At 43.4% G+C, this 20,110-nt stretch overlaps 1 protein-coding gene across 1 annotated transcript; it reads right to left on the reverse strand.

The window, feature by feature from the left end:
* Positions 1 to 354: 354 nt before the first annotated feature.
* Positions 355 to 19,157, reverse strand: SERINC3 (serine incorporator 3). The gene is made up of 10 exons (XM_075901255.2): positions 18,989 to 19,157; positions 17,156 to 17,317; positions 14,173 to 14,366; positions 13,074 to 13,153; positions 12,142 to 12,279; positions 6,285 to 6,454; positions 4,998 to 5,088; positions 3,154 to 3,331; positions 2,402 to 2,629; positions 355 to 1,147 (listed from the first exon to the last, which is right to left on the reverse strand). Exons 1-10 carry the CDS (start codon positions 19,025 to 19,027, stop codon positions 1,009 to 1,011), a joined length of 1,419 nt encoding a protein of 472 aa, XP_075757370.2. The 5' UTR covers positions 19,028 to 19,157; the 3' UTR covers positions 355 to 1,008.
* Between the last annotated feature and the right edge of the window lie 953 nt (positions 19,158 to 20,110).

Here is a 20,110-nt window from a genome sequence, read left to right on the forward strand (position 1 = left end):
ACATGTTTTGTAAGTGTGCTCATCAATTTGCCATTTAACATGATTCAGCATGAGAAGACTAGAATGAGGGTGTAATAACCATGTTTGAGAGCATAGATTAAAAGTAGTGACATACCACTTGATCCATCAACTACTAAACAGCACATGATTTAAACACCAGCTGCTACGAGCAATCCAAAATATTGTTGGAGATTATGAATTTGTTGCCCAGGTCTTTGCACTTAGCTAGAACAGAGATATGAAAGAGGTTTTGACCAGTTAATCTATATTTTAATCATATGCATTTATAGTGCAAATACTGACTCATAAGCACATACAAATTGAACTAGTTGGAAAAAAAACCAAACAAACAAGTATTTTCCCAGCATAATTTTAATTTGAAGTTACTTTATACCAATATACTTCTGCTAAATCAAAATTAAAATAACTGGAAAACAAGAAGCATAGTGTCTGTAAAATTTGCCTCCTACATATTAAAAGTTTTCTAGGAACAGGAATTAGTTAATAGCTGCACATCTTCTAGATAAATTGGTCTTGTAGTGAATGTATAAGTTTCTGCCCACAAACAGGAGGACACTCTTTTGGACAACCTTTTACCATGGAATGTAGAAACTTACACAGTATGGCTTACATGTCCGCATACTGAAGCATTGGTACAACAGTGCATTAGGTTGAATACAGCTTAGTCTTTAAAAATATATTACTTTGTTCTCAGTATTGTGTTGGAACTAATGGATGCTACAGGTGTTTTGTGCTGCAACACTACCAGCACAGCCTGTAGATTATCTTAAATGCACTAATAACCACACAATATGAAATAGTATCAAAATTAACAGTTTAGATTTTGCATCAAGCATTACATGATTCAGCACTTTCTATCCACCTGCACGTAACATGAAAAGATGCATTTGCCTTAGTTTAAGAAAAAAAACTTGAAGCAATACAGGACATTTTGGCTTTCAGCAGAGGAGCTTCAGGCATTTTCATAATATCAGATACCCACAATCATTAAGCGAAGTCCCGATTGGTAAGAACAAGAGGAGCCACTAGGGTCCAGAGATAAAGGAGGAGGCAGACCCAGCTTGAGGTGATCTTCACCCACACGGCTGGCCACTTGCTTGTCATAGTTTTGAAGTCTGCATCAGGACTGTAACAATGGAACACAGTTGTTAACAAGTTTCTTCTGCCACCCTCTCTGCATTTTTACCAAATTGAAGGTATATTCCACCAGTTTCCAAAAAGGCTCCTCGTCTTAAGTGAAAACCCTAAAATGCAGTCACTCCTGTCAGAATTCTAGAGGTGTCCTACCACCTAAGCTTAGTATGTCCAAGCCTGTGTAAATTTATGAACCACCACTCTTAAAATTGACCTTACAGCCAGTTATTAACCAACTTCAGTTCTTTATTTGAGGCAGCTGTTCCTCCACATACTCTCAGAAACCCTGAAAAAAAACTGCAAGACCACCCCATATAGGCTAACCTACTATCACAAGAAAAAGACAGTAAGCAGATGATGGGGGCAGCCTTAAAATAGATTCTCTCAATAGCTCTGGGGCAGAGATGGCCAACCTATGGCTACAGAGCCACATGCAGCTCCTTATATAAGGTGCTCACTGTGTAACCCCCAGCTCTGCCCTAGGTGCTTCCCCTCTAGGAAAAGGAAAAAGAGACGCTGGTCGGTGGGGCTGCCAGTGGGTGGGATGTGATGAATGGTGGTGGGGAGATGATCAGGGCTGGTGACAGAACTGCTGCTCTTTGGCAATATGCATTGGTAAATTTCTGGCTCCTCAGGTTTAGGTTGGCCACCCCTGCTCTAGGGGACCCCCACCACATAAGTGATTTCTATGTCTGTCTGACATGCCTTTGGCTTATATTCTCAATATCAAGCTGGGCAGAACAGAACTGTTCAAGAGAAAGTCCCTGATTAGTTCATTATACCAAAAGGAGGAAGAATGCACAGCCATAGGACTCGAAGACAGATCAACTAGTTAGTCTGGTATCTTCTGTCCTAGCAAAATTTGGACAATCTTTTATGCAGGCCCACCCAGCCTATTTCTACTATCAATGTCTTAAATGCTTTTTACTGTTTTCCTAGCCTATTTCAGCAGCCCAGAAGGCCAACTATCACCATAATTTTGATCCAACTAGCATGAAGGGAAGACCTCAAGCCATAGGATACATGTCCTGGATTCATGAGTAGCCTTCAGACTTCCAATTCCTAAACTATCAGTACACTTTTTAGATATCGAGGGGACTGGGGCATAAGAGCGACTTTCCCAGCAGGAATTAAAGCTGCACAGAGTCAGATCAGCCATCCAAAGTGAGGTAGCAGGTACAACTTTCACCCACCGTTGTAAATATATTTTTATGTTTAAAAAAAGTTAAACTCATCTTGTTCCTACCTGTACCAGTTAGTGAGAGTCATCATGATGTAGAGAGAGGCAAGGAGCAACATGAAGTGAAAGAAAGCATAGTTATACTGAACGCCCCCCTTCTCATTGTCCATGACCCGACGCGCGTTGCCATCTTCCACAGATGCACCATCAGTTCCCACAGAATCATCCAGGATGGCATTGTCACTTGTCGAGAAAGTCAGCTTGTTCACCTGGCTGTTACTGGAAGAGCGGATACTGCAAAGTAACCCAAAATAGAAAGTTAAAAATCATAGAATTATAGGACTGGAAGGGACCTCGAGAGGTCATCGAGTCCAGCCCCCCGCCCTCAAAGCAGGACCAAGCTCCGTCTACACCATCCCTGACAGATGTCTATCTAACCTGTTCTTAAATAGCTCCACACAGAGCACAATGTTTGGGTTTCCAGTCTAGGCAAACAACTTCCCCCAATTTTTTTTTTAAATTGTGATTTGGAGATCATCTTAGAAACGCCTCATCTATTTACCTATTGACCAAGTAACATCTCTCTCCCCACTTCATACTATTATTGCTTATTCAAGCTTAAGACTTCAACTAACTATGAACAGAGCTAGCGAAACCTCTACCCTCCTCAGTTTTACTAGTCTTTCAGATTTTTATTTACCCACATGAAGCTAGACAGAAATGTGTGTGCCAGCTAGGTAGATTTCATTCACAAACCCAGCATCCACAAACAAAAGGTAAGTGTTGCCTGTTTCTGCTTTGAGTAACTCAGATCTTACCTAGAATACAAGAGACAAAGAACAAAGATAGCAAGCCCAACAATACTCTGTGCATCCCACCACTGCAAGGACTTTGGTGGAGCTGTAGTAGCAGGTATAACAGTTGCATTATCTGGAGCTATCGTAGGTGCAGTTATCTGCGTGATGATGTTCAACAAACTTGGGTTGCAGCTTCTATCTGAAAGAGGTTTAGAGACAAACAGGTACAAAATTATTAGCAAAATTCATCTCTGTCATCATCTAGAGACCAGGTTTATAGTCTAGAGTTCCTTCTAGACCTCCAATTATTCTTTGATTCCCCAGTAGCATAACTGGGGAAAAAGTCTTTTCCCACCTATACTTGACTAGATTGGAGTAAAACCAATCAGGTCCTTCCCTCAAATCTTTGCACAGACACCATCCTTCCTATGTTCCAATGCCCCCTGCTTGATTTCAAAATATTTGGTTCCATGGCTGACTGGAAAGGTGTGCACAAAGTGCAGTATATAGGCCTGGACAAGAGAATTTAACTTCAGTCCAGACTTTGTGACAATCAACCAGGCCTTCAGGGCCTACAGAATAGATTGCTGCAATACAGTAATTCCTCATTTAACATGTGCCTGCTTAACACGTTTTCATGATAGCGCGATTTTTTTTTTAGGGAATGTTTTTTGAATTACATGACCGTCCCTGGAATAACACGATTTCCCCAGCCAACCCGTTGCTGGCAGCTGCGCAGGGCTTCCCCCGCCTCCCTGCAAAGTGGCAGAAGCTTCGCCGCTTGCTGTGCCATTTCTTGCTGACTCCCCCTCACCAGACACCTTGCCCCCTCTCCTCCGCCCCAGCTTACAGGCCAGCGGCTGGGTTTCCCCAGCTAGCCCATCACCAGCAGCTGCGCGGGGCTTCCCCCGCCTCCCTGAAAATCGGCGGAGGGTTTGCTGCTCGCCGTGCCATTCCCCAGCAACCCCCCCTCGCCGGACCCAGTGCGGGTCCCGGCAGACCCGTCACAGGGGCATACTTCCAACCCAATCCCCCTCCCCTTCCCTTCCCCAGCGGGAAATACCTCCCCTTCCTGCTGTAACCCAGTCCCCTTTCTCCCCCAACCTTGTGTCTCGGTCCCAACAGACACCACCTTTTCCATTATTTTCAATGGGAAAATTAACCCTGCATAACACATTTTCACTTAACACAATCATTTTCTGAAACATATCTATAGTGTTAAATTAGGAATTACTGTATATCCAACATTTAAAAAAAAGCCGCTGAAAATGCCACGTGACTATGTAGCAATTCTATAGCTTGAGTATCCATGTAATGTGTGCATACTCAAATGCATCACTTGACCAGCAATCCCAGCACAACTGCTTGGCTATGTCTACACTGGCACCCTTTTCCGGAAATGCTTAAAACGAAACAGTTTTCCGTTATAAGTATTTCCAGAAAAAGAGCGGCTACATTGGCAGGATGCTTTTCCGGAAAAGCGTCCGTGGCCAATGTAGACACGCTTTTCCGGAAAAGAGCCCTGATCGTCATTTTCGTGATCTGGGCTTTTTTGCGGAAAAGTCTACTTGGCTGTCTACACTGGCCCTTTTCCGGAACAGTTTTTCCGGAAAAGGACTTTTGCCTGAACGGGAGCAGCATAGTTTTCCCGGAAAAACACCGACAATTTTACAGTAGATCGTCATTGCTTTTCTGGAAAAGCAAGCGGACAGTGTAGACAGCTGGCAAGTTATTCCGGAAAAGCGGCTGCTTTTCCGGAATAAGTGGCCCAGTGTAGACAGAACCCTTCTGTACCAGTAAACTCCACTAACATGTTTTTGTTTTGAAAATAGAACACATTAGTACCAAGGCAGACACATGCTTACCTGGCTCATTAGACATAGCAGACCAAGTGAGATACATTGTATAAAGACTAATAATGGAAGATTGGAGGAGGCCAGAGCGAGGTTGATGTTCCTGTTTAAAGACAAAATGCCCTCCAGAGTCAAGAGAGACATTCTAGATAAATCCAGCTCTAATTCTAATTGATGTAGATTTGCCTAACTTATAATAATTTAAACACTTAAAAAATATCTTGCCTATTACAATTAGTAACTGAAAAAAAATGCAGTAACAGTTTAGGGCCATAAAAGCAGCAACAAATAATTCAGGGGGTGAGAATTGTACGGGTAGTCCAAATAGATCTTTGGAGGTTGAAAATTTGTAATAAGCCAGCCAGGGATACCTATTCATCCCTCTTGACCCAAATTCATGCACTCTACACACCATTATTGATCATCAGCTCTATTAACTGTGACAAGACAGTATCAGTTTTGCAAACCACCAGTCTAGCAAATAACTTCTGAGAAATATCTAGTAATTCCCTGATGTATATTAGCAGAGGCGGTGACTCAAAATAGATCTGGTAAAGTGTGGCAGCTTTAGAGCCCAAGACCCACAGTATGCCCAGCAGTCTTCAAAAATCAAATTCTACCTGATGCAGAACCATTTTTGTTTTTTGTGTAAAAGCCATCAAAATAGGTTATCAAGGTATTTGTCTGTTTACTGGCACCCAAATTCAACCCTCAAGTTACACATGTGGAAGCCCACATTAAATGTGAAGGGTTGCCCAGTTATAATCATTGTTTGCCACCAAGGCCAAGGGTTCTTAGAAATTGTCAGAGTGTACTCCATGAAAATTATTCAAAAGCATCTTAATGACACAAGAGCCTAAATCCAATTGATGTCACTCTTCGTCATGCTGAAAGTTTTACCCAGTATGTCTTGGGTGCCCTTGCCTCTGATCTACGATAGCTGCAGTTAGTATCTGAAGCAAGCACAGAAACTGCTTTCACTAAGTAACACTAAAAACAAATTTGGTGCATTGTATTTCTGATGTGTCTGATGCTGATTTCTAGCTATCATTGTATCATATGACATGTCAGCTTTCTGCAGATGGTCACTACATCTAATGGCCTTAGTTCAGGAACTACTACACTAGGCTAAATTTAATTTCTAATAATGCCACATAATCATTAGCATGGTCTCATCCTGTGACAATTCTTTCTGAATTTGTGGTGTTATAAAAAGAGTGAATTTACACTTCAAATGAAATGTAAAGATGTTGCTATCTATGAACAAAAGGATTTAACAAAAAATAGAAATTGTAGTACCTGAACTTTTGGAAGGATAGAAACGATGGAGACAGCAATGCACAAGATCATATTAAAGCTGATGAAGAATTTGTTCTTAGCACAACCATCAGGTTTAGTGTAGAATACATAGAAGAGCACAACAAACGTTATTGACAAGATGTAGAACAAGCTTGTAAAACAAAGTAAAGCTGAAAAAGAAAAAAAAAACACAGGGTAGAATCAAGTACTTCTCCAGGCTTCCTATGGGGGGGAGGGGGGAGGATTTATCAGACCTGAATTTTAGAGGCAAGATTTTCCTCTACTCCACATAGACTGGGTGCCTTTTATAATGCTCTTATTTCAAATTACTAATAAGGAGTCACAGACTGTTCTCAGCTAAAGTATTTACCATAACAATTAGTAATTGTTACTGGAGCCATTTTGAAATCACATCAACAGCCTACAAGTATGAGGTGCAGTTGCACTGTCACCATTATACAGACAGGATGATTATAGCTAAGAGCTTAGCTGACTTGCTTGAGTACATTAATGGAGTCAATGGCTACTAGCCCTGTCTTCACACTATACTTCTCTATACAAACCAGACCAAAAAAAAAATGATTTCTTATAACTATCACAAAGATCAGCAACTGACAGGTCTATTCCCCCATTTTAACTAATGTGAATAGAACCAGAATGTACATATATTCAGGTAACTATGGTGTTTCAATTGTAGGATGCAGAACAGAGTACAGCATCTACACCAGGGGTGGGCAATAATTTTTGAATGGGGGCTCACTTCAAAAATTTTTGAAGTGATTATAAGCCACCTCGGAAGGGGCAGGACTTTGGGAGGAAGGGGCAGAGCCTTTAAAGAGTAGGACTTGAAAAGGCTCACGCCTCCCCTGTGGCTCCCCAGGCAACACATTAGCAGGGGGAGGGAGCTGCGAGCCCTTTCAACTCCTGCTATTTAAATGCCTTGCTGTTCCTGGTCTCGCTGCTAGCACATTGCCTGAGCCAGGGACATGCCAGCCCTTTCAGCTGTTTCTATTTAAAGGGATCACATCTTCCCTGTGGCTGTTGCCTGACAGCTGCAGAGAAGGCAGGAGTCCGTTAAACAGAAGCAGTTGAAAGGGCTCTCATGTCCCAGCTTCCAGGCAACACGTTAGGGAGCAGGGCCAGGAACTGCCACATAGGAACGGCCATACTGGGTCAGACCAAAGGTCCATCTAGCCCACTAGCCTGTCTACCAACAGTGGCCAGTGCCAGGTGCCCCAGAGGAGGTGGACTGAAGACAATGATCAAGTGATTTGTCTCGTGCCATCCATCTCCAGCCTCTGACAAACAGAGGCCAGGGACACCATTTCTATCCCCTGGCTAATAGCTTTTTATAGACCTAACCTCCATGAAATTATCTAGCTTCTCTTTAAACTCTGTTATAGTCCTAGCCTTCACAGCCCTCTGGCAAGGAGTTCCACAGGTTGACTACATGCTGTGTGAAGAACAACTTTCTTTTATTAGTTTTAAACCTGCTACCCATTAATTTCATTTGGTGTCCTCTGGTTCTTCTATTATGGGAACTAATAAGTAACTTTTCTTTATTCACCCTCTCCACACCGCTCATGATTATATATACCTTATCATATCCCCCCCTCAGTCTCCTCTTTTCTAAACTGAAAAGTCCCAGTCGCTTTAGCCTCTCTTCATATGGGACCCATTCCAAACCCCTAATCATTTTAGTTGCCCTTTTCTGAACCCTTTCCAAGGCCAAAATATCTTTTGTGGAGGTAAGGAGACCACATCTGTACACAGTACTCAAGTACACAGTACCATAGTTTTATACAGGGGCAGTAAGATATTCTGTGTCTTATTTTCTATCCCTTTCTTAATGATTCCTAACATCCTATTTGCCTTTTTGACCGCCGCTTCACACGGTGTGGAAGTTTTCAGAGAACTATCCATGATCACTCCAATATTTGTCGTAGCCAAATTAGCCCCCCATCATACTGTACGTATAATTGGGGTTATTTTTCCCCCAATGTGCATTACTTTACACTTATCCACATTAAATTTTCATTTGCCATTTTGTTGCCCACTCACTCAGTTTGGTGAGATCTTTCTGAAGTTCTTCACAGTCTGCTTCTGTCTTGACTATCCTAAACAGTTTGGTGTCATCCGCAAACTTTACCACCTCACTGCTTACCCCTTTCTTAAGATCGTTTATTAATAAGTTGAACAGGATTGGTCCCAGAACTGACCCTTGGGGGACACCACTATTTACCCCTCTCTCTTCTGAAAATTTGCCATTTATTCCTACCCTTTATTTCCTGTCTTTTAACCAGTTCTCAGTCCAAGAAAGGACTTTCCCTCTTATCCCATTACAATGTAATTTACACAAGAGCCTTTGGTGAGGGACCTTGTCAAAGGCTTTCTGAAAATCTAAGTATACTATATCAACTGGATCCCCTTTGTCTGCATGTTTGTTGACCCCTTCAAAGAACTCTAATAGATTAGTAAGACATGATTTCCCTTTACAGAAACCATGTTGAGTTTTGTCCAACAAATTATGTTCTTCTATGTGCCTGACAATTTTATTCTTTACTATTGTTTTGACTAATTTGCCCGGTACTGAAGTTAGACTTACCAGTCTATAATTGCCAGGATTGTCTCTAGAGCCCTTTTTAAATATTGGTGTCACGTTAGCTATCTTCCAGTCATTAGGTACGGAAACCAATTTAAAGGATAAGTTACAAACCACAGATAATAGTTCAGCAATTTCCTATTTGAGTTCTTTTAGAACCCTTGGATGAATGTCATCCGGTCCCAGTGATTTGTTAACGTTAAGTTTTTCTATTTGTTCCAAAACCTCCTCTAATGACACTTCAATCCAGGACAGCTCCTCAGATTCATCACCCACAAAGGACGGTTGAGATTTGGGAATCTCCCTAACGTCCTCAGCCCTGAAGACTGAAGCAAAGAAATCATTTAGTTTCTCCACAATGGCTTTATCGTCCTTGATTGCTCCTTTTATATCTCGATCGTATAGGGGACCCACTGGTTTTTTAGCAGGCCTCTTGCTTCTAATGTACTTAAACATTTTTCTATTGATTTTTGAGTTTTTGGCTAGCTGTTCCTCAAAATCTTTTTTTGCTTTTCTTATTACATTTTACATTTGATTTGACAGCGTTTATGTTCCTTTCTATTTATCTCACTAGGATTGGACTTCCACTTCTTAAAAGATGTCTTTTTGTCCCTCACTGCTCCTTTTACATTGTGGTTAAGCCCCGATGACTCTTTTTTAGGTCTCTTACTATGTTTTTTAATTTGGGGTATACATTTAAGTTGGGTATCTATTATGGTGTCTTTAAAAAGTTTCCATGCAGCTTGTATGGATTTGGCTCTAGTCACTGTGCCTTTTAATTTCTGTTTAACTAACCTCCTCATTTTTGTGTAATTCTCCTGTTTGAAATTAAATGCCAGAGTGCTAGACTGCTGAGGTGTTCTTCCCTCCACAGGAATGTTAAATGTTATTATATTATGGTCACTATTCCCAAACTGTCCTGTAATGGTTCTCTCCTGGACCTGATCCTGCGCTACACACAGGACTAAATCGAGAATTGCCTCTCCCCTTGTGGGTTCCTGTACTAGCTGCTCCAAGAAACAGTCATTTAAGCCATTGAGAAATTTTATCTCTGCTTTTCTTCCTGAGGTGACATGTACCCAGTCAATATGGGGATAATTAAAATCCCCCGTTATTATAGAGCTTTTTATTTTGGTAGCCTCTCTAATCTCCCTCAGCATTTCAATGTCAGTATTACTGTCCTGGTCAGGTGGTCGATAATATATCCCTACTGCTAAATTCTTATTATTGGAGCACAGAATTACTATCCATAGCGATTCTACTGAACATATTGATTCATTTAAGATTTTTATTTCATTTGATTCTACGTTATCTTTCACATACAGTGCCACTCTGCCACTCACCCAGCCTGCTCTATCCTTCCGATATATTTTATATCCCAGTATGATTATGGCCCACAGATTTTCCTCATTCAATCAAGGTTCAGTGACTATTATGTCAATCTCCTCCTTTAATATGAGGTACTCTAGTTCACCCATCTTATTAGTCAAACACCTAGCATTTGTGTAGGAGCACTTTAAAAAATTGCCAGTGTTTATTTGTCTGCCCTTCCCTGATGCATTGTATTCCTTTATATGCGGTTGTTTGTCTGCTCTGGCCCATGGTTTGTCCTCTCCACTCCTCTCTTTCTGACTACAGCCTAGAGAATCTCTATCAATGGATTCTCCTCTAAGAGACGTCTCCATCCAATTTATGTGCTTCTCCACACCAATCAGCTTTCCCCCCATCTCTTAGTTTAAAAACTGCTCTACGGCCTTTTTAATGTTTAGTGTCAGCAGTATGATCCACCCTGCTTTAGATGGAGCCCATCCTTCCTGTATAGGCTCCCCTTCTCCCAAAAGGGTCCCCAGTTCCTAATAAATTGAAACCCCTCCTCCCTACACCATCGTGTCATCCACGCATTGAGACACTGAAGCTCTGCCTGCCTACCTGGTTCTGCATGTGGAACTGGAAGCATTTTCAAGAATGCCACCATAGAGGTCCTGGACTGGATTTCAGTCTCTTTCCTAGCAACCTAAATTTGGCCTCCAGGACATCTCTCCTACATGTACCCCGACCACCAGCTCCTCCCCAGCACTACACATAAGTCTATCTAGATGCCTGGAGAGATATGCAACCTTCACACCAGGCAGGCAAGTGACCATATGGTTCTCCCAGTCATCACAAACCCAACTATCTATGTTTCTAATGATCAAATCGCTCACTACTAACACCTGCCTCTTCCTAACAACTGGCGTTCTCTCCCCCTCAGAGGTATCCTCAGTTCGAGAGGATAAAGTATCATCCTTTGGAAGGAGGGTCCCAACTATGGGATGGTTTTCCTCTGCTCCTATTGAATGCTCTGTTCCCCTGCGACTTTCATCCTCCTTAAGAGCACTGGTGCTCAGACTGGAGGTGGGACAGTACTACAGTGTCCTGGAAAGTCTCATCAACATAGCTCTCCGACTCCCTTAGCTCCTCCAGTTCTGCCACCTGGCCTCCAAAGCTCGAACTTGGTCTCTGAGGGTTAGGCGCTCCTTGCAATGGGTGAACACATATGCCACCCTCTCACAGGGCAGGCAATCATACATGTTACACTCAACGCAATGAACAGGATAGCCCCTAGTCTGCTGCTGGGCTTCTCTGTCTGCATTCTTTCCTATGAATGAGTTTGACTGATAAGGTTTCTAGTTAAAACAGGAAGTTTTTAATAAAACCTTTAAACTAAAGTAGAAAAGACTAGCAAAAGCACCTTGGCCCCTTCCCACTCCCCTCTCAAAACTCCCTGTTTGCTGCTCCTAGTCGCTGACTCACAGCTTTATAAAGCCCTGGTAGCCCCACCCTGACTAAGGCTCAGCCAATTAACAGAGGCTTCTAGATTTCAAACTTTTAGAAGCTCAGAGCTTCCAGCTGCCAGCCACAGCACACGCTCCTTCAAACAAATTAACCAACCAACCAACCAGACAAACACAAGCTCAGCACACAGCAAGTAACCCCACCCCCTCACACACACACTACAGACAGCCACTTACCTCAAGAGTCCTGTATTTACTCCTCCTTTACCTGGAGAACTCCCTCTCAAAACTCCCTGTTTGCAAGCCACATAGGCCAGATAAAAGAGCTAGGCAGGCCAAATCCAGCCTGCTGACAGGCTGCCTATGCCTGATCTACACAGTGGCAGGGCTGCAGGAATCTAACACTTATTTTTGTACTTGCACACAAAATACATTGATTTTTTTCTAGTTAAGCTTTGCATTCTCCTATTTAGATACCTACCCACATACCAACATCTGGAGTTACCCTCCTCCATTCGCTCAACCCAGGACTCATTCCAAGAATGAGCAAAGTCCACAAGCAGCACCAGCTGGATTAGGATAAAGCAAAAGGCTCCAAGAGTGCCGATAATAAACCATGCTAGAAAAGACAGTAAAGGGTATGGAATTATTTCTCATAATTTGTATTTTACAAGGAAGATTAACCTATAAACTGGCTTGTCAGCTTTTAAGGGAAACAGTGAAAATATTGCCTGGAAATTCTGTCCCCCAATACTCTATGGCATTGAATCTGCAAATACTTACACATATATTTGGCTGTAGAGCATGCAAGTAGTTTCACTTACTCCAATGTGACTTAGCATGTGCTTAATTTAAGTATTTGAAAGATCGAGCCCAAAGTATTTTCAGAGAGAAGAATTCAAGATTTAATGTAAGACAATAATTTCATGTACATAAGTGACCATCGAAGTTTATGGCAGGTGATTTAACTCCCCCCAAATCCTACAAAATGGATGCAAATAGCACTAGTCACAGCTAAACTCTTCCTTAGACTGACTAGCTGACTGAAGAGGATGGAACTTCCTGAAGATCTTTGCAAAAAGATCTCTAAACTGCCTTGGGAAACAAAATCTTTCCCTACATCTACTAATATAAGTGACAGAACAGAAATGAAGAACTTGTCATACAAAACTCATTATTTTGGTAAGTAAGGTAACTATAAATATGGAGCTTGACCCCATTTATCTAAAAACCAACACAGCAGCTATGCCTCACAACATGTACTGCTTGTCTCATCACTTTCCTAATTACCAGGGAAATAGGGTTGCGCTGTGTGTATTCTATCATACCTTGGGATGCACCTACTATTTCATGGTAATTCATGAAAAGGCTTCTATTTTCAAAAGAAATTCCATTACCATATATTGACTTTACCTGTTGTGAAAGGCCCTTCAGGAATGTAAAAAGCTCCAACCATGAGACCAACTATGGCAGCTATTTTGAAGAACCAGAACCTTTTTAAAATAAAAAACAACCATGTTTGACAGCGTAGGTCTTATCTATAAAACAAATTGTGTTTTAATTGAACAAAAAAATTGCTGATTAACAAAAGTGATTGTCTAAAAGGTGGAGCAGAATTGCATGCAGTCTATTTGGGGATACTTGGATGGTCTTCTCACACTGGCGACTGCCATATAAGAGTGGTCTTTTGAAACATTCTCATGCTCAGAGAGGGTACATATCCACAGAAATGGGTTCTGGGTGATGAAATAATATCTATAACATTTCCCAATTGAATAGTTGGAGAACACTATTCAGCACTTTAGCTGGGAGAGAATGTTAAAGAAGTAGACATTTAACAAAGGCTCAGTTATTTTAACCTTTTTTTTTTAATTAGATTTATCCTAAAACATTGTTGTCAAGTCTCCCTTTACATTCTACGGATGTCAAATCCTGTTTACTTGGTTAACCAGTTAAACATTATGTTTCACCAATTAATGTGGGCACAGATAGGGGGGCTGGAGCAACCGTCCTCCCCCCCACCCCCGACTATTGGCAGTGGCTGCTCTGGATGACTAGAGAAGCCCTGGTCTGTGGCGAGTCCCCTGTGGCCCCTGGAGTAGCCCCCTGTCCACGAGAGGTGAGGGATTTACTCTAGCCCCCTTTCACATCCCTATTCACATCATCTTTACCTCCCTTTTTAAACATGAAGATGGCAGTTTTAAATGAACACCAGACTCCAGAGAACTGTGTCCATACAGGAAAGTGACAGAACAGATGAGTTAGGGGATTTCAAGGCATAATGTTTCAGCTGCTGATTATTAGTACTTTAGAACTGCAGTACAAGTAAGAGGCCTTCTAGGGATCTTAGTTACCTATGCGCTTTCAGTGCTAAGCAACCAGCAAAGGAACTGGAGGACTCAGTCCAGGCTATTCATCTATATATACTTAAGGAATCGGTCTCTCTAGGGAAGAAGCTGGTAAGAAACAGATAAAGTACTTTAACAGGCAAGTTAATACAATGCCTACATACCCATTGTGCACTGAGGCTCTTGGATCTTTACTTGTTTTTACTTGTAGCATAAGAAGAGAGAAAATGAAGAAAAACACTGCCATGGCAAAGCTGATTCGATAGACAGCCCTGTATCCAACCATTACATCGCAGTTGACAAAGCCATTTATGTGTGGTAGTCGGGTATGAAGTCCCTCATCACAAAATCCAGGCACCTGAACAAAAAGAGACTTGTAACTTTCAAGTCTAAGACCATAGTCATGAATATGTGGAATACACAAGTCACAGGAGGTCTCAGCCAGCTTCCCTCTGGTGGCCATTGTGAGAAAAGGCTTTTCATGTGGTGAACAAGCAGAGATCAGATTTCTTCCTAATGTCATCTTTTCCTCCCAATATCACTGCATAACCAAGACATATATAAAGGAATAACTACATTTACATGAAAGAAAAGTAACAGAGCTTAAGGCGTAGAGCAAAGGCATCAATTTGGTAGTAGCCTTATTCTCTGGGTTTGAGATGCCCAAGTATCACAAAAGAGAAATAGATATTTCAGACTAGAAGCCAAACAGAAAACCAATCCACATATATTAGTATACAGGCAGTCCCCGAGTTACGCGGATCCGACTTAAGTCGGATCCGCAGTTACGAACGGGGCCCTCCCTCTCTCTGGTCTCCAGCAGACCAGGGAGAGGAAGCAAAGCGGCGGAACACGCGGGCAGCGGACAGCCCAGACATGTCTGGGCTGTCAGCTGCCCGCGTGCTCCGCGGCTTTGCTCTGCTTTGCTCCCCGTCCCCCTGGTCTGTAGACCAGGGGGACGGGGAGCAAAGCGGCGGAACACGAGGACAGCCCAGACGCATCTGGGCTGTCCGCTGCCCACGTGTTCCGCCGCTTTGCAGACCACGGGGACGGGGAGCAAAGCAGAGCAAAGCCACGGAGCACACGTCTAGGCTATCCGCTGCCCGCGTGTTCCGCCGCTTTGCTCCCCGTCCCCCTGGTCTGCAGACCAGGGGGACGGGGAGCAAAACAGAGCAAAGCAGCGGAGCACGCGGGCAGCGGACAGCCCAGATGCGTATGGGCTGTCCGCGTGTTCCGCTGCTTTGCTCCCCATCCCCCTGGTCTGCAGACCAGGAGGACGGGGAGCAAAGCCGCAGAGCCTGGGGTTCTTAAGTTGAATCTGTATGTAAGTCAGAACTGGCGTCCAGATTCAGCCGCTGTTGAAACTGATCAGTTTCAGCAGCGGCTGAATCTGGACGCCAGTTCCAACTTACATACAGATTCAACTTAAGAACAAACCTACAGTCCCTATCTTGTACGTAACCCGGGGACTGCCTGTATTTCCATTGTAGTCCTTTGTCAACTTCTGCCTGGCAATCTAATTGGCACTTCTCTTCTGAACAGAGGACTGGACTTTAGGCAGTACATAGGCCATCCTGGTCAGTTAATATTTTTGTTGCCTAAAGTCTTGGAATCCTCTTCTCGAACCCCCAACCTAAGAGGACCCTGTCTCCATTTGAGACATGTGTTCTTCATGTTAAAAGATTTAAATCAACATAGCAGGAATGTCTGAATTAATGGTGTAACAAATCCCTTCCCCCAAAACAACTTAACTTCTGTTCCAGGAAAGATAAGGGAGCAAATAATTAAAGAATCAATTTGCAAAAATCTAGAAAATAAGGTGATAAGTAATAATTGACCTGGATTTGTCAAGAACAAGTCACGTCGAATCAATCTGATAGCTTTCTTTCACAGGGTAACAAGCTTTATGGATGGGGCAAGTGATAGATATCCTATATCTAGACTTAAGTAAGGCTTTTGATCGTCTTGCATTAACCTCTCATTAACAAACTAGGAAAAGACAACCTAGATGGAGCTATTCTAAGGTGGGTGCATAACTGGTTGGATAGCCAACCGTTCCGAGAATAGTTATCAGTGGCTCATAGTCATGCTGGAATGGCATAACAAGTGGGGATCTGTTCTGGATCCTGTTCTGTTAATTATTTTCATAAATGATTTAGATAATTGCATACAGTTTGTGTGTGATGCCAAGCAAGGAAGGGTTTTAAAGTGCTTTGGAAGGTATGATGAAAATTCAAAGTGAACTGGACAAATTACCTGAGGTAAACAAGATGAAACTCAAAAGAACAAATGCAAAGTACTCCAGTTAGGAAGGAACAATTACAAAATGGGAAATGACTGCTTAAGTAGAAGTACTGCAGAAAGGGATATGAGGGCCATAGTGGACCACAAATTAAATATGAGCCAACAGAGTGTCATATTTACAAAAAAAACCAAACATCATTCTGGGATGTATTCCTTATAATGCTCCTGCTAAGACATAAGAAATAATTCTTCTGATCTACTCTGCATTGATTAGGTCTCAACTGGAGTACTGTGTCCATTTCTGGGCAGCACATTTCAGGAAAGGTAAAGACAAATTAGAGAAGGTCTGAAGAGCAACAAAATAATTACAGATCTAGAAAACATGACCTAGGAGGGAGGGAGAGGAAGAACTGGGTTTGTTTAGACTGGAGAAGAGAAGACTGAAAGCTGTTTTCATGTCAGCTCTCAAGTACCTAAAAGGTTATTGCAAGGGGGCAGGAGAAACGGTGTTCCTGCAATGGATGCAGGGGACTTGACTTGATAACCTCTTATGTCCCTTCCAGCCCTATGATTCTATGAACATAAAATCTGAATGATCTGTTCTACAGAGAGAACTTGCAACAGGACTCTGAATAGTGCTGGGCCAAAGACAACATGAAAAGAAAAAAGTAACCCATTCACTTAGTCTGAATTTCAATTATGCATATGGGCGATGTTCTAGCAATCCACGGATTTGCAACACCATTCATTTTTCCTTTGTTCGGAGGAATTTCTCCCTTTACAACATCGCCAATTTATTTTGGCATTTGTGCATAGGAGGTAGTTCACCACTAATAATCAGAAATAGATGCTTTTTGTATAGATCACTGTTTTGTCACAGATCACAGAAGTCTTATTCAATACCTTTTTCAGCTGCACTTCCATTCCAGGTGCTAGCATGATACAGGCAACAAAGGTACTGAGGAGAAGGAGGAAGGCATAGATAAGACGTGTCACTGTGGAGTTCTTGCTGTTGGGACAACATTGGCACAGCAAACATGAGGCACCGCTGCACAGACATGGAATCTAAAGGATCAACATGGGAACAGTGAGGGCATTTCCCTATGCAGGCTTCACTTTCAAAAGAGCTGAACATTGTCATTAAACATAGTCCCCCACCCAAAAAAATATTACTTCCCTAGAAATTAACAGCCCAACTTGCTCCTATTTCTGCAGAACAATTAACACAAAATCAGAGACCAAAGTGATTTATTTGGACATTAAGCTTCACATTGATGGGCATTTTGTCTACAGTAAATTCTTCAGTGCTTTACCATTTTTTTAAAGTGTCTCAAGTGATGTCACCTCCCATCTTTTTACACCTGTGATTACTTTTAGTTTTAAAACTTACTTTTCTTTCTAGTTATTATAAATGGCTCCCAGGCTGTAGATACCAATGGGGAGAAAAACACTGGAGCAGATTTCACAAGCAACACTGCTGCTTTGTATAAATTCTATAATTCATAATGTGTACAAAGTTATGCTGGGTCAACAATGAATGATTTGCTGTGGTTAGGCATTCTATTCTTCATGAATTGGGTATGCTCAAATATGAAGCTTTTGATTACAGAGAAGCTTTAGATTTTTTTTTTAAAAAACAAATCTGTAGATGTGGATACCCCTGGCTCGTTTTTATGGTTGTGGATACAACATTTCGTATCTGTGCAGGGCTCTATTTATGAAAGGCTAAGTGTTTTCATGTCTCTCTCCGGCTACATTTCTATCACTATTCTACTGCTATCAGCATTCATAATTATGTAAACAAGTTGTGCTTAAAGCCACTTTATCAAGTTCTCATTTATAAAGTGGCTTCAAGAGCAACAAGATTAGAAAAGTTATCTTATTGATTCCAGTGTTTTATAACAGTGTATAAAATATACTAACAGTTTTACAACTATTTAGCTACATTTTAAGAGTGTTTCAAAGGTCATCATTGCTGATGTAGGCCCCAAAACTACATTAAATAAATAAATTATAGGAAAACAGTTTGAACTTGGACATACTCCCGCAGCATCTGCAATCCTAGCACCGGACTAGTGCATGAGAACTAGCAAGTGAAGGCAGCCAATACATTTTCATTGATTTAAACCAGGCGAATGCCTTAACAGAGTTCCTTTAGAGATTAGCGGGTCCATTATCGTCTCTAGTTTGTGGCTTTGCTGTACAAGACCCCAAATGAGCCCGAATAATATGGGTGTTGTTGACAACGCGAGGATTACTTCCTGCCCTGCGCCTCGTGAGGTTACCAACCCGGACAGGGACAGTCCACAAATAAACAAGAATTTCTAGAATAGTCGAAAGGCGGCAGGAAACCCCCCTGGGTCCCGCAGGGCACTGGCCAGGTCACCTCCCCTCCCCGCCTGCCTCTCCAGCTACTGAGCCTAACAGCTCCCGGAGCCTGGGCCTGCCCCTCGCCAGGAGGCCGTGCAGCGCCTGGCATAAGGGCACCTCCAACAGCCGTGATAAAGGGGGCTCCGCGCCCGACACAGCAGAGGCCCGCGGGCAGCACTGGGACCAGAGCTGGGGGGCGGGGGAGGGTCTCCGGAGCTAGACACAAGCGCTAGCGGCTGCAACAAACAGGGCGACCGGGCCCCGCAGGGAAGCAGCGGGAGGGGCGGCGCCTTCTCGGCACGGATCATACGGGGCCCACCGGCGACGGGCGAGGCTCGCGCCCCCACCAGCCACCCTGCCACTCACCCAGCTGGCCAGCGAGCAGACCCCCAGCACGGCTCCCATGGTAACGCAACGGCTCCCTCAGACTGCGGGGCGACCACTTCCGGCTTCTGCCCTCCACTTGCGTCGTTGATGGCGTTCCGCGCACGGGGCAGTTACGCGCGCATAGAGCGCTCCATTGGGAAGGGAAAAGGGGGGAGGGGAGAGCGGCAGCTCGGCCAATGAGAAGACAAAGAGCCCCTTGGGAGGCAGGGCTGAGGTGCGGTGCGAGGCAGTCATTGGTCGACGAGAGCGAGTGGGTGGTGCTGTTATGGGAGGAAGGAAGCTGACAGGAACAGCCCGAGGCTGTTCAACCGTCCCTTGAATTGCCGTGGCTGCTTCCCTCCCCGCCTGCCAGTTGCCATGGCAACAGCCAACACAGGCCTCAGGGGCAAGCCCGCTGCCCTCCCTCCCCCAAGGCTCCCATAGTAGCAACCCCCTTCAACAGCAGTTCCTGTTTCCTAACAGAACTCTCCAGGGTGGTCAAATACCTGCCAGGGGGTAACCCTGAGTGGCTGTGCCAGCACAGTGCCATAATGGCACGGGGCATGTTCTCCCATGGACGCCAAGGCGATGTGTCACCAGGGCGGTACATGAGCATGATGTCAGGTCTCCGCCAAAGAGCATTGCCTTGCATCCTGTTTTGGCACCGTGTTGCAAGTGGACATGACGTGTACTGCCATAGGGTCTGGGCACCCCAAGAGGAAAGCTCATGAAAGTGTCCTGCGAGGGGGCGCAGCCTGAGACCTATTATGTACGGATGGGGACCCGCAAAATCAAAGCCAAATAAACACCTGTCTGTGCAAGATGAACCATGTCAATGGTTGTGTTGTGGCAGCCATTGGTCTTGTATATTCTGATGCAGAGAGAGAAGAGAACTAGCGTTGCCAGATGGTTTAGCCAAAAATACTGAACCCCACCCCACCCAAAAAAAAAACACCCAGGAAAAAATTCTGTTGAGAAAAAAAAGGGGGGAGACCAACGCTGTTGAGCAAAAAAAAAAAAAAGAGAAAAACGCACTGTGGCCCGGCACTCCTCACTCCCCTGCCCTCACCAGACATGGCACGGGAAAATTGTCCCCGACGGGCTTCCATTCAAGGGGAAACA

Source organism: Pelodiscus sinensis, chromosome 17 (assembly GCF_052426305.1).
Source record: "Pelodiscus sinensis isolate ZL-2025 chromosome 17, ASM5242630v1, whole genome shotgun sequence".
NCBI classification, from domain to species: Eukaryota; Metazoa; Chordata; order Testudines; family Trionychidae; genus Pelodiscus; species Pelodiscus sinensis.